Here is a 13,810-nt window from a genome sequence, read left to right as displayed (position 1 = left end):
CCCAGTTATAGAACTCAATGGTGCCGACCATTGAGTTCTATAATAACTGGAGCGGCTATCTCAAGCGGCCTTAGATATCTGGTGACGCCAAAAATGGCGGATTTCGTCCGTTGCCGCTGAGATTTACCGAAATTGACCGCTTTCCGAAAATTTCAATTTCCCACTCCCTCCTGAGGAAAGAGTGAGGAAAATGTATGTGTGTATTTGGGATTTGGCAAGCAATTTTTTGATGAAAATCACGATAAATCCTACAATTCGTAACAGCGAGTCAACCTAGCTTTCCAGTTATCGGCTCCTACGAGGATGTATTTATAACTATCATAACTAACTGGCATCAGTGTTATCAAATACTTGGACAAGACTTTGTTCGAAACTTCGAATCATAGTAATCATGCAGTTTTGGTCCGGAGAGATTTGTGTTCAAGATTTGTAACAATTTAATGGTAGTGAGTGGTTTATGCCCCCCAATTTGATCCAAACATGACATTTTTTATTCTGAAAGATCACAAAATTTTCTTGCTCAGCAGAAAACGCAAAATGCAAATAATCATCAAAACACTTATGCTTCCAATGGTGTTTATAATTCATTTTTAGTTTTAATATTTCTACCTTTCTTTTTCACTTTGTTTTGTTTTTCCTATATTTTCAATATAAGTGCACAATTTGAATGATTAAAACAGTTTTCACTTCAATAATAAATTTCATAAGCAGTTGGTAGTGCATTTTGTTCTCTGAGTATCCACATTTGGTGTTTTCTTCATACATGAATGATGAAATGCATATGGATATGTCATAACAAGGCAATAAAACCAAATGAATTAAATACCTATTGTGTACTTTTATGCTAGAAGCTTAACAGCTTTCTAGAAATTATAAAGTTATTGGATTATATTACCTCTATATCATCAATCTCATGAAAAGAAATAAGAAGCAAAATATTTGTAGAAAAGCTTTGAAAAGTGAAAAAACATTTATTTAAAAAAAGCAGCAATGATGCATATGATAAATCCCCATTCTGTACTCTAGTAGGTAAATAAGCTCAAACTGTTTCTTAAAGAAATATAAGAAATATATAAGAAATATACAGTACAGTAATTTTAAAGGTTTCATCACTGAATCTTTAATGCTTCAGTATAGTGCATTAGATATTAGTAACATTTAAACAACACTCAACTAAAATATTTTGATAAAGATATGACATGATTTAAACATTATGTTATATAAAACCCAATGGCTTATTCAGTTTAATGCTTCACATCTGCATCAAGTCATCATCAATCTCAGTACAAATGTTTACATAGACACAAACTTTATGGCCTTTCCATTTTATATGTTGTGAATTGACATTTAATTAAGCATCAAAAACACACAACCTTCTTGCCATCTTTTTTTGGTTCATGAACTTTAACTTCAAAGCATTCAAGGCATCCATAGTGAATCCATTGTCTCCATCCATAGAATTTGACCATGATCAAATTAAATAACTCTGGATAAGGCAGACAATAAATCAATTATCTTTACAGCATTATCATTTTTTTAAGACTCTGTCTGGTCAATAACATCTTCCAGTCATCTTTACTTCTTGGTCTTCCCTGCATGTTGTCAGCAAATACAACATAACAAGCTCTGCTCCAAATCATGGGTACTGTTGGGGCTGATCATTTCTTCTTGATACTTTTCACAGAGCAAAATGTGTGCAGGGTCTTTTTTGCATTAGGGAAACTATTTTGCAAATAGGTAAATTTACGATTTCATGCATTAACAAATGACAGAAAAGTATGCAGAATTTTATGAACAAAAACAGGAAAACATCAGTATATTTGGCGTTCAAGTAAGTCTTAAAAAATACGATCTTTAATATGTATTTTATGGCTTTTCAAGTGCATGTATAATTGCTTTTCAATCGTTGACGGACTAACAAAACAAACAACTACCTCACCTGTGAGAAGCGATATGTACCTTTTTGTGGAAACTACTACATCCAACAATTGAAAGATTGAAGTGTTGGCATTATAAAAGAAATGCCAAAAAAGAATCGTCACAGAATATGGAACTAACGATATCCATATTCTGTGATATCGTGTTTGTTTTTGAAAAATTCTTTATAATTTACTATAGACACCAGGGGGAGGTCGAGAATATTATTTTTCTGCAAAGCGATCATTTCAGCGGAAATACGTCCGTTGGCCGCCATTTTTTTGGCGACCTCGCCCCAGTAAAGATAGCCGCTCCAGTTATTATTGAACTCAATGGTGCCGACCCGGGGTCCAGGCATTGAGCTCTATAAAACCTGTTATTATAGAACTCAATGGGTCCAGGCCCCTTTGCCCCTCCAGGTCTTATAGAGCTCAATGGTTGTTTCTCATTTGTTGACCAGAAAATAGTCGTATGTCACTCGTATGTACTCGTATGTTACTCGTATGTACTTGTATGTTACTCGTATGTACTCGTATGTCACTCGTACGTACTCGTATGTTACTCGTATGTACTCGTATGTACTCGTATGTACTCGTATGGTGTTTTAGTCACGATCGTGAGCAATAATAATACCTATGCTAATGTTAAATAACAAATGACAGGCAGAATTCTTCATCGACACTTCGTTCGCCGACTCCGAGTGCAAGCAAGAAATGGCTGCTTCATTGATCGTTCTGCTATATTTAACTCTATTTCACGCAGCTAGATGTTTCCCTAGCGGTGCACCTAGCTCACAATGCGAGAGTATGATGCCGAATCACGGTCTGCAGTCTCAAGCGGCTGCCAACAGTCCATATCAAGTTAGAGTTCATAAAACCTATTACACTAATGACTCAAAAATAAATGTATCCATCGAAAGCTCGAGTGACTATATCAAAGGCTTTCTTATTCAAGCAAGGCAAGTCGGTCAAACAACTGCAATCGGGATGTTTTCAGCACTACCAGGAAATACAACGTTTTTGAGTTGTGACAACAGCAAGGTAACAATAAAATTTGACATGCATTATAGGTACAACTAAGAGTTTTTTTTATCTTGTTTATGTTTGCTTTTCACGATCCAAAACTTGCCATTAGAAATCACACAAGTGGTCAACCTTTTACTTTTAGCTTGTAGAAAGGAGGCAAGCCTGACATTCCAAGCATGTTTGATATACGTCTTCAAAATCAAAGTATTGTGAGTTGACTTACCACCCACGTACTTTCGATATACAAGCAGTGTTTATTATTAAAGAAAAAGTAAATCAACGTTTTTCGTACTGTAACTTGAGCAATATATTTATATGACAAGGGCATATGACTTAATAATAACGATGATGTAGTTTGCTATGATGCAGTTTTAGTAGTGATGGGCCATACTGCTACTATCGATTCGATACTATACAGATTATTTTTTTCTTAAAGTATTGTGGAATCGATTGCCAAAGTGATTACTATCTTTAAATTCCAAAATAATATGTGTGAGGCACTTCTTAAATATCTAATGATGTGATTGGCATTGTATACTTGAGCAACACTCTTTATATGCACTTTGTACTCTTGAAGATATCATATTTTTAAATGATCAAAAGCTCAATTTTAAATTTCAATTAAAAAGAAAGTTTTCCGTGTTTCACTCAAATATGAACACTGTCAGTAACCTTTATCACACTAGACGTATTATTTAAAGGTTTGATGATATATTTCGACAACTGACATGTTGCTTGTTTGTCCGTATTGCTGATACTGCTACACCTGATTCTGTTCAGTATTGCAAGGTATTGATACCAAGATTGAGTAAACTCGGCTTTTATAAAAATGACTGAGAAAACCGGTCTACCGCTGAGAACTTGACGTCGTCTTCAGAAAGTCAGTTCTTAAGAGTAACGTGTACATTTTTTTCAAAAAGCTACATCTTAATATTTCAACTGCCAAAGTATTTTTGACCTTGCAAAAGCTCTAGCAAAAGCTCTAATTATTAAAACTAAACAAATATTGATTTTCATTTAATGTTTTAGGTTTAAAATACGTTTGCTTTCGCGTTTTCTAGCAAGTTATTTCGTTAAAAACTACCCCGTCCGCATGAATTACTACCCACACAATTTTTATCATTCCAGCAATTTTTCCAGGTGTTTTTTGTTTTCGGCAAGTTTCAAAACAACTTCAGTTATTCCTCGAAACATAATTTTTTTACATCGTACCTTAATTTAACTCAGTTAAAAACTTTTTACCATTATTTATGTTAAGATTTTGATAAGAACATTGCCGATATTTAAGGAATGAAACAAAGATAAGTATGCAAATAAAGTTTAGCAAACTAACTTGTTGCTCGACAATTGCTGAGATTCGCCTTCGATTAACAACTGAAGGTCAAACATTTATTGAGTTCTGACAAACGATTCGTACAGCAAACATTAGTACTACGCTAGCAATACGTATTTATCACTAGTCACTTTGAAGAAAATAAAATATTCTATAGCAACAAGAAATTTTTACTGTCTTAAAAATGCTAAGCCGACAACACGGCAGCGTCCTTTGTGGCAACATCTGTTCAAAACAGCTGTGTAAAATAGTTCTCTTTGTGCTGTTAAAAATAACATACGCTTTAAATAATACTCCCTTCCGATACACCCTTCCATTACGTTGTACATGTACATTATTTTTAGCCGCACCATTAAAGAACATTGCAAAGGCTTGGACACAGTTTTACTTCGATTACGCAAGTACAACTTACGTGTTAAGTTGTCGAAATGTACCATTGCTGCACAACAAGTTTCCTTTTTAGAACATGTCATTTCTGCATCTCGGATCCACCCAGATCCTGCTAAACTGGCTGCTGTCAGTGAAATCCCCCGCCCTATAACCCTTAAAGACATACGCAGTTTTTAGGTCTGGCTGGTTACTACCGGAAATTTATACCCAATTTTGCCTCTATCGCTTCACCGTTTGTCCGTCCTACTGAGAATAATGTCTCCTTTTGGTGGTCTGAAAAATTTGAGGATGCCTTTGTTGCTTTGAAATCTTTCCTTTGCTCAGCTCCTATTCTAGCGCGAATTCATGTTACAAAGAGACGCTTCCGACGTCGGTGTAGTCCTGTTGCATGTCGATGATAACGGGAACGAGAAAGTCATTGCTTATGCTCCAAAAGCCCTATCAGTGCGCCAGAAAAAGTTCTCTTCTACCGAAAAAGAAGCTTATGCAATAGTTTTTGGCACTCAACATTTCCGAGTTGTTACTTGTTAGGAAAGCATTTTAAGATTCTTACAGATCATAACGCCTTGCTTTGGCTTCATACGATGGAACCAAAAGGTCATTTGGCAAGGTGGATTCTTGATTTGCAAGAGTTTAGTTTTTCAATACTCCACCGACCAAGGCGCTTGCACAACAACGTATTGTCTATTGATCCTACTTTGAATTTGCATCATGAGCAACTAATGTCCCACCCAGTTTCTCGTAACGATTACATCCGAGAATTAAAAGGGGTATTTCGTGATATTCGGAAGATTGCAAAGAAACAGTTAATGTGCGTAACTGAGGAAAGAGCACGTCGAATACCAGAAACAAACACATAGCGGCCATTTCAAGAGGGTTAAACTGTCATGTTAAGAAGGCCTAATGGTTGGAAATTTGGGAGTAAATGAGAAGGGCCTTGCAAAATTCTAAAACGTACGTGAGTTACTTACAGAATTGTTTCACAGGGTGGTAAAGACAAAGTTGTTCATCATGATCAACTTAAACTAAGTTGTGTCCCTTTTCAACCGAGCGAAACAGTTTGCCCAACTAGTGAAGTAGGTGAGTTTCAGGTGATTGACAATATGCATGCACAAATGGAAAACCGCAGACTAAGGCTTTCTAGACTCAGATGACTTATTCGCTGATCGGTATGGATATACTAACATACTAACTAATTTGCTTGTGAGCATGTTCTCGGGACTAGAACACTTATGGAGGAGAGTGATGTGGCAAACATCTGCTCAAAACAGCTGTGTAAAATAGTTCTATTTGTGCTGTCAAAACTAACATACGCTTTAAATAATCCTCCCTTCCGATACACCCTGCCATTACGTTGTACATATACCTATTTGATATAAAATGCTCCCTTTAGTCATAGTTAACGCCTAATGTCTTACATTATAATTATTGCTACTAACATTAATAAAGTCAGTCTCGAGCTGGAATCGTTTCTGTTATCGCTACACCTTAACCCAGTCCTCCTCAATATTTAGACATCCTCTTCGACAGTCGTTAAAGTCGCGTCGTGTTTGTATACTACTGTATGACAATTTTAAAAAATATGCGTTTTCGAGTGTCAATAATTAGATAAATCAATAAATTCCACTCCGGGAATGCGTTTCGAACACTTCGCATGTCAAAATTGCATTTTACTTATAACCCTGCTATACACCTGCTGCAAGCATGCTAAATACAAATCTATCTCAAGTCATACGGATGCCTATATCATTCTTTTGGCGACTCAACATGCTATAGAAGCAGTAAAGTTTTACACGCTAATCCCAACAAATACCATTTCAAATAGATCGTGCTAGGTATATAATTACAGCCAAATTGATAGAACGTACCGAAGAATCGATTTCCTCTAACGTCTACAAGAAAGCAAAAATATTTTTTAAATTCAATTTACTTTTTACTGAACGTGTATAAAGTTTAGTGAATAGAGCATCTACACGGTCTCCCACACAAAGGGAAACCGCATAAGTTAATTATGAATTTCACTGAAATGACTATGCATAGTAATATCTTTAGCGTTCAAAAAACAGTTTATTGAGCTCAACTGTTCTGCACATCTTGAATTTCATTAGGTTTGTAAAGCACGCATTTAATACAGTGATTTTCATCTCGAATTTATCATACAAAAGCTTTTTAACATCAAAGCAACATTTGTTGAGATTCAAAGGCTGCAAAAACTTAATCACAATTTCCCGCCATAAATTTCTACGTACATGGACAGGGGCATGTAAATAAATTAACCAGACGGAGCAAATAGCATAAATTATCTATTTATGTCGATTTCTTTCAATGCATACATAATTATTTGTGCGGTCTCCGTTTTTTTGGAACACACTGTATATCGATTTTCTTCAAAGGGCGTAGGAATATTGATAATTGGGAGAGGGAAATATTCATAAATGCATCTTATAATACTCTGAAAACAATTGATGTCAAAAGAATTGAACAATTCATATCATGAGTACACTGTTTTCTTCCGGTATAGGGTGCTGTCACTCACTCCGCTCGCCTTAATGTAACGACGTTGACATTTGAATGGGAGGCACCAAAAGGTTTATCAGGTAAAATATCTTTCTACGCCACCGTCGTGAAGGATTTTTCCACATTCTGGGTGCAACTTCAGTCGCCTGTAATCACTAACAAGGTATAGTATGATATTAAATTTTGCATAAGTTTTCTCTATCACTCAGTTTGCGTAAAGTGTATGCAGGTAAAAGATATTCTTTTGGAAGTCATTTAAATTTGTTGTATATTCGTATCTCCACAGAACGGTAACGGAGCTGGCTCTAATGTTGTTAGTATGCCATTTATGTTCTTTATGGGACTGGCTGTTGTCTTGTTTCAAATGTGATTGGAAACTTCTCGATGGTGTTCTATCAAACATTGAAAGTTTTATACTCCATTGTGTTTATTCCTTGTATCCTATGCCAAATAAAAAACATTGCCCCATGACATGCATGTTTTATCCTTACGTTTTAAACAATAATCCCTTGAAGCACAAATGTTTATGTTGTCAAATATTTAATCATATTGTAGTACTTCATGTTTATGTATCAATAAAATGCTTATAAAATAAGAGAATTTTTTCGTGCCTGTTAGTGTCACTTTTTCTATGAAAAAGCGTCATGTAATAATAATTTACGTGTATAAAATACAAAATTAACATCTTCAACTCATTGCTTTTTACTTTGGCCTAATTTTTTGGCAGCCGTAATGTTACAACAATTTTCATACTTCAACAAGTAATAAATTTAAAATATGCATTCAATCATAGAAACCATGAACTGCAAAATAAGTATCATTTCAGCTTGAGTGTGGGCTGCCACTCGTAGCAACACACGTAGTAACCATGCAAAATAATATTTCTGATCACGAAACCGAATTATAGTTGTTCTTCATCTCCTTGCACCACCGCGTGGGTTTTGCCGTCATAAGTTTTGCTCCAAATACATTCAACAATCAAAGAGGCTATAAATGTCGACTTTGCATGTAGATTTTTAGTCAACAAAAAGCTGGAACTAAACAAAGTAGCCATTTATTTTACACAAACTTCTATCAAGTGATGATCTTGCTAATTTTTTTTAATTACAGTCCAAATATTTTCAAAATGATAATTGTATGTTTGTATAGGTCCATAATAGAATGGATGTTTTTAACGTTTTGTCAAGGCAGCAACAACAACATCAAATGTTTTTTCCCGTACACATTTCGGGATTGCATTCAGCAAATGCATGCACAGCGTTTGAAAAAAGGGCCAAAATTTGGTGCTGTCATTCGTATAAAACTAAAGTATTGCAAAACAAAATTACATTTATGTAAAGCCATGCTATAACGAAATTTATAAAAATGATACAGAACAAACTTCTTAAACATTTTTATGACTTTACGACCGATCGAAGCTCCTTGTCAAACTTATAGATATTCGAATATCTTACTTTTCTGGTTAATTATTCTTTGTTTAGCTGTCATACGATGCCTGAGAACTTAACTGACAAATGTAAATAAAATGGTGAGGAAACTTTTATTTAACAAGAAACTTGTGTTTGAGAGAAATTTATTCAGGTGAATGAAACTATGCGGAAAATTACTAACATGCAAGCGTGGAATATTTCAATGAATAATACTTTTAGTTCTTTGAAATCATCATTTCACATGTTTCCGCAAAAAGAGTCTGTATTTTCAATGTTAATGTTGATTGGTAAAATCCAAAATAATCGGGGAACTCGCTAGAAAAATTTAGTTTGTAAAGGAACATAGTTATGTAACTGCTACAAAGAATTTATTCCTAAGCAGTTACAAATGCAGGAGCAGCAAATGTTTTTAGGAGGGGTGTGTAGGCACAACAAAAAAATCATAAACTAGGTACCGCAGACCAAGTTGGGAAATGAATTTTCCTCATTTACTTTATCTGATATCTTTAAGCTCGCTTACATTTTTTCAATTTTTATAATTTTTACGCGCCCTGCCATCCACGTCAAACTCAGCGCTCGCGTAAGACTCGCCAATCTCAGCCCTAGCGTAAGCCTCGCCAATCTCAAAAACATTCGGTGAAGTCGGTAAATGGTAAAAAGATGACGAGTTTTCTGCGTTTTCGAAGTTGACGATTGTTGTTTTTCTACCGCCCCCGCAGTGCTATCATAACAAAAAATTTTACGTGACTTTGTTTTTGCGACGCTGCGTTGTGCAACAATAAATTAATATCTTTATGTTAATGTTGAAAACAAGTGACAAATTGATGAATAGTCTCATAAACAATAAGCATTCGTCAACCAAACTTTACGCAACAGAAATTCGCCGATTACGAGCAATATAAATGGCTGTTTTTGTCATTGTTCTTATATGTTTAACTGTTTTTCACGGAGTTAAATGTCGTCCTAACGGTGCACCTAGTTCACAATGCGTGAGTATGATGCCAAACCACGGTGCTGTCTCTCAAACAGTAGCTAGTCCATATCAAGTCAAGGTTGATAAAGCCTATTACATGTATGGCAAGAAAGTCAATGTATCAATCGAAAGCTCAAATGTCAGTATCAAAGGTTTTCTTATTCAAGCAAGGCCAGTCGGTCAAAACAGTGCAATCGGTATGTTTTCAAGACTACCAGGAAATACAAAGTTCGTAAGTTGTGGCAACAACAAGGTAATAACAAAAAATAAATTGAGGCTTTCCTTACTTTGCAAGTCATACATTATAAATTCACCCAGCATTGCTATTGCTTAAGAGAAGTCTTATCATGAGTAAAAAATCGTTGTTCTCAAATTTACAAAGTATATGCACATGTTCTTTAAAAGGTATAACTTGATGAATTTTTGCGTATCAGTAGGGTAGTTGCATGAAATAGGGGTATACTGCAGTAGATAGTTATTTTCTGTTTCACCTCAACATGATCGCCTTCGTGCTCGAATGACTTCATGCACTTCAAAGCATTTACCCAATGAAATGAATTAACTCTCTCTTCCCATGCTTTCACTCTGAAAAAGGAATGTCAAATACAGCTGAGTGAACACAACAATTATTTTTGCATATTTTGATTTTATTGATTTTTATTTAATGTTTTACGTTTAAAATACGTTAGCTTTCGCGTTTTCTAGCAAGCTATTTCGTTAAAAACCACCCCGCCCGCATGAATTGCTACCCACACAGTTTTTATCATTCCAGCAATTTTTCCAAGTATTTTTTGCTTTCGGCAAGTTTCAAAACAACATCAATTTTTCCTCGAGACATGATTTTTTACATCATACCTTAATTTAACTTAGTTAAAAACTTTTTACCAATATTTATGTTAAGAAGTTGATAAGAACATTGCCGATATCTAAGGAATGAAACAAATGATAAGTATGCAAATAAAGTTTAACAAACTAACTTCGATTAACAACTGAAGGTGAAATAAATATTGAATTCCGACAGCAAACGATTCGTACAGCAAACATTAGTATTACGCAGGCAATACGTATTTATCACTAGTCACTTTGAAGAAAATAAACTATTCTATAGTAAACAAGAAATTTTTACTGTTTTATAAATGCTAAGCCTAAACAAGTTGACAACACGACAGCGTCCTCTGTGGCAACATCTGTTCAAAACAGCTGGGTAAAATAGTTCTCTTTGTGCTTTCCAATATAACATACGCTTTAAATAATCCTCCCTTCCGATGCTTCCTTTCCATTACGTTGTACATATACATATTTGATATAAATGCTTCCTTTAGTCATAGTTAACGCCTAATGTCTTACATTATAACTATTGCTACTAACGTTAATAAAGTCAGTCTCTAGCTGGAATCGTTTCTGTTATTGCTACACCTCAACCCAGTCCTCCTCAATATTTAGACATCCTCTTCGACAGTCGTTAACGTCGCGTTGTGTTTGCACACTACTGAATAAAAACTTTAAACAATATGCGTTTTCGAGAGTTGATAAGTATATAAATCAGTAAATTCCACTCCGGGAATGCGTTTCGAATACCTCGCATGTCAAAATTGAATTTTACTGAAAACCTTGCTGTACACCTGCTGCAAGCATGTCAAATACAAATCCATCTCAAGTCATGCGAATGCGTACATCATTCTTTTTGCGACTCAACATGCTATAGAAGCAGTAAAGTTTTACACGCTAATCCCAATAAATACCATTTCAAATAGATCGTGCTAGATATATAATTACAGCCAAATTGATAGAACGTACCGAAGGATCGATTTCCTCCAATGTCTACAAGAAAGCAGAAAGATTTTCTTAAATTCGATGAATAGGTGTATGTTACTGCAGAAAAAAGTGGATTTCCTTTTTAGTGAACGTGTATAAATTTTAGTGAATAGAGCATCTACACGGTCACCCACAAAAAGGGAAACCGCATAAGTTAATTATGAATTCACTGAACTGATTATGCATAGTAATATCATTAGCGTTCAAAACAGTTTAATGAGCTTAACAGTTCTGCACCTCTTGAATTTCATAAGGTTTGTTAAACATGCATTTAAAGCAAAGCAAGTTAAAAGTAATTTATACAGTAATTTTTCATCTCGAATTTATCATACAAAAACTTTTTAACATCAAAGCAACATTTGTTGAGATTCAAAGGCTGCAAAAACTTAATCACAATTTCCCGCCATAAATTTCTACGTACATTGACAAGGGCATGTAACTAAATTAACCAGACGCACATGCATAAATTACCTATTTATGTCGATTTCATTCAATGCATACATAATTATTTGTGCGGTCTCCGTTTTCTTTTGAACACCCTGTATATCGATTTCTTCAAAGGGCGTAGGAACATTGATAATTGGGTGAGGGAAATATTCATAAATGCATGTTATAATACTCTGAAAACAATTGATGTCAAAAGAATTGAACAATGCATATCATGAATACACTGTTTTCTTCTGGTATAGGGTGCTGTCACCCACTCCGCTCGCCTTAATGTAAGGACGTTGACATTTGAATGGGAGCCACCAAAAGGAATATCAAGTAATATATCTTTCTACGCTACCGTCGTAAAGGATTTTTCCACATTCTGGGTGCAAATTCAGTCTCCTGAACTCCATATAAAGGTACGCATATCCAATTCTTTAATTTCTCTACAAAAAGACCGTAATGTGCGACGTCGCTTAGCCAGCCTGCAAATTTGCTCGTGCAATGTGAGTGTTTTGGTTTTCACTTATAAAACAATAGATTTCTAAAGAAAAAAAAGATAATTACCAGGTTTGCACAGACTTTATAAGCAGATCAGTGCATGTCCGAGAGCGAATGTCGTTTTATTTCTTTTATGAAACGACAATAATGCAAAAAAGACAAATTTCAAACAAACGTTTCAATTTTTCATCTAAAATATTTTCATGATTGATTGGCCAGTACTTTTGTTACGTGATTCTTTTAATTGTTCATTTGACCGAAGATCTGTTCTGCACAAACTAATGCAAACACAGCTATAGACCATTCAGCCCCGCGTTTTATTGAGTTTATATAACGTACATGAATATTATTCATTACTAGAAATTTTGGAAAAGATGGCGCGCGGAACAAAACAGCTACTATACTTCAAACTATATGTAGAATACAACAAAATGGAAAATTTGGCCTGTCGTTGTTTTAGTTTTTGCCCGATCACACCTCTCTATGTTTGTCTCTAAGCTACATGTTGAATTCAAAATCTTAAACGTAGCAGCAATTCTAAATGGTTCCCCACATTCAAAGATTTCGTTCACCACTTGCCCTTGTTTTCCTATGATAACGTGGCAATATTTCAAACAGAGAGCAATATTATATCATCAAAGAGTTCAAGCAATCCAAAGAGCTCATGAAAGCTTAGTTTTGCTCACATTACGATGGTTCACGAGGCATTTGAATCTTTCATTTTTTGGTGGTACTGGTATAAAATATGGTATTAAATCAGGGCTGTAATCAGAAGTTCATTGAAGGACTCATATAGACAATGGTGCCCAACTTATTTCATTGGACTCGGTCAATTCCTTAAGGGAATTGGCTTTCAATAGAAATCTGTTGGGTACAAATGACTATATGAATATTCACCCATACCCTGTTCTAGCGACGGCCCTGATTGACATGGGCAAGTTTATTACCTATAGGTTTCAAAACAGCTAAGAATAGCAAAATAAGGTATTATGCTTATACCGAAGTCAACGTGTTTCTTGCTCAATACGTATGCCAGCCAGGGTACTAGCGGCCCAGCCACATTCTTTTGAAAATGTTTTGTTCTTAATGTAATCTTTTTGCTTAGATTTTGCTATATCCAATTGCCTCTAAATTTTCTCATAAGGTAAAAAATCCTTCTACTTCAAATCAGACGACATCGCCAACAACCATGAAATATAGATATACGGATAAAATGAGCTGCAGTAATTTATTTTGACCTACCCTAAATCCGCCACTGAGCACTAGAGAATGACGTTTGCCTGGAAAAGAGAAAAATGAAACAGATTGGACATTGAAAAATGTTAACCCCCTTCAAAATTGCTTGCCAAAGATTCGAAATTATCAAATAAGATTTCCCGTTCATTTTAAGAGTTTTTCTATAATCTGTTGTGTGCGTGGAACAAGAGGTTTCTACGACAGTCTTGTATGCTATCTTTTGATTAATTAGACTCATTTTCTG

At 35.1% G+C, this 13,810-nt stretch overlaps 2 protein-coding genes across 3 annotated transcripts; both read left to right on the top strand.

The window, feature by feature from the left end:
* Positions 1-2,560: 2,560 nt before the first annotated feature.
* LOC124446768 (putative defense protein 3) lies at positions 2,561-7,873 on the top strand. The gene is made up of 3 exons (XM_046997644.1): positions 2,561-2,957; positions 7,187-7,345; positions 7,469-7,873. Exons 1-3 carry the CDS (start codon positions 2,631-2,633, stop codon positions 7,550-7,552), a joined length of 570 nt encoding a protein of 189 aa, XP_046853600.1. The 5' UTR covers positions 2,561-2,630; the 3' UTR covers positions 7,553-7,873.
* A 1,575-nt stretch (positions 7,874-9,448) lies between these two features.
* On the top strand, positions 9,449-13,613 carry LOC124445749 (putative defense protein). 2 transcript variants are annotated; one of them, XM_046996497.1, is made up of 3 exons: positions 9,450-9,838; positions 12,090-12,248; positions 13,475-13,613. In XM_046996497.1, exons 1-3 carry the CDS (start codon positions 9,515-9,517, stop codon positions 13,565-13,567), a joined length of 576 nt encoding a protein of 191 aa, XP_046852453.1. In that variant the 5' UTR covers positions 9,450-9,514; the 3' UTR covers positions 13,568-13,613. The 2 variants fall into 2 exon arrangements, with proteins under 2 accessions (XP_046852452.1, XP_046852453.1); XM_046996496.1 differs by lacking the exon at positions 13,475-13,613 and having other exon boundaries at positions 9,449-9,838; positions 12,090-12,378.
* Positions 13,614-13,810: the final 197 nt, after the last annotated feature.

Source organism: Xenia sp. Carnegie-2017, unplaced genomic scaffold (genome assembly GCF_021976095.1).
Source record: "Xenia sp. Carnegie-2017 unplaced genomic scaffold, XeniaSp_v1 HiC_scaffold_22, whole genome shotgun sequence".
Taxonomy (NCBI): Eukaryota; Metazoa; Cnidaria; class Anthozoa; order Malacalcyonacea; family Xeniidae; genus Xenia; species Xenia sp. Carnegie-2017.
This window is presented reverse-complemented; position numbering and strand designations above follow the sequence as displayed.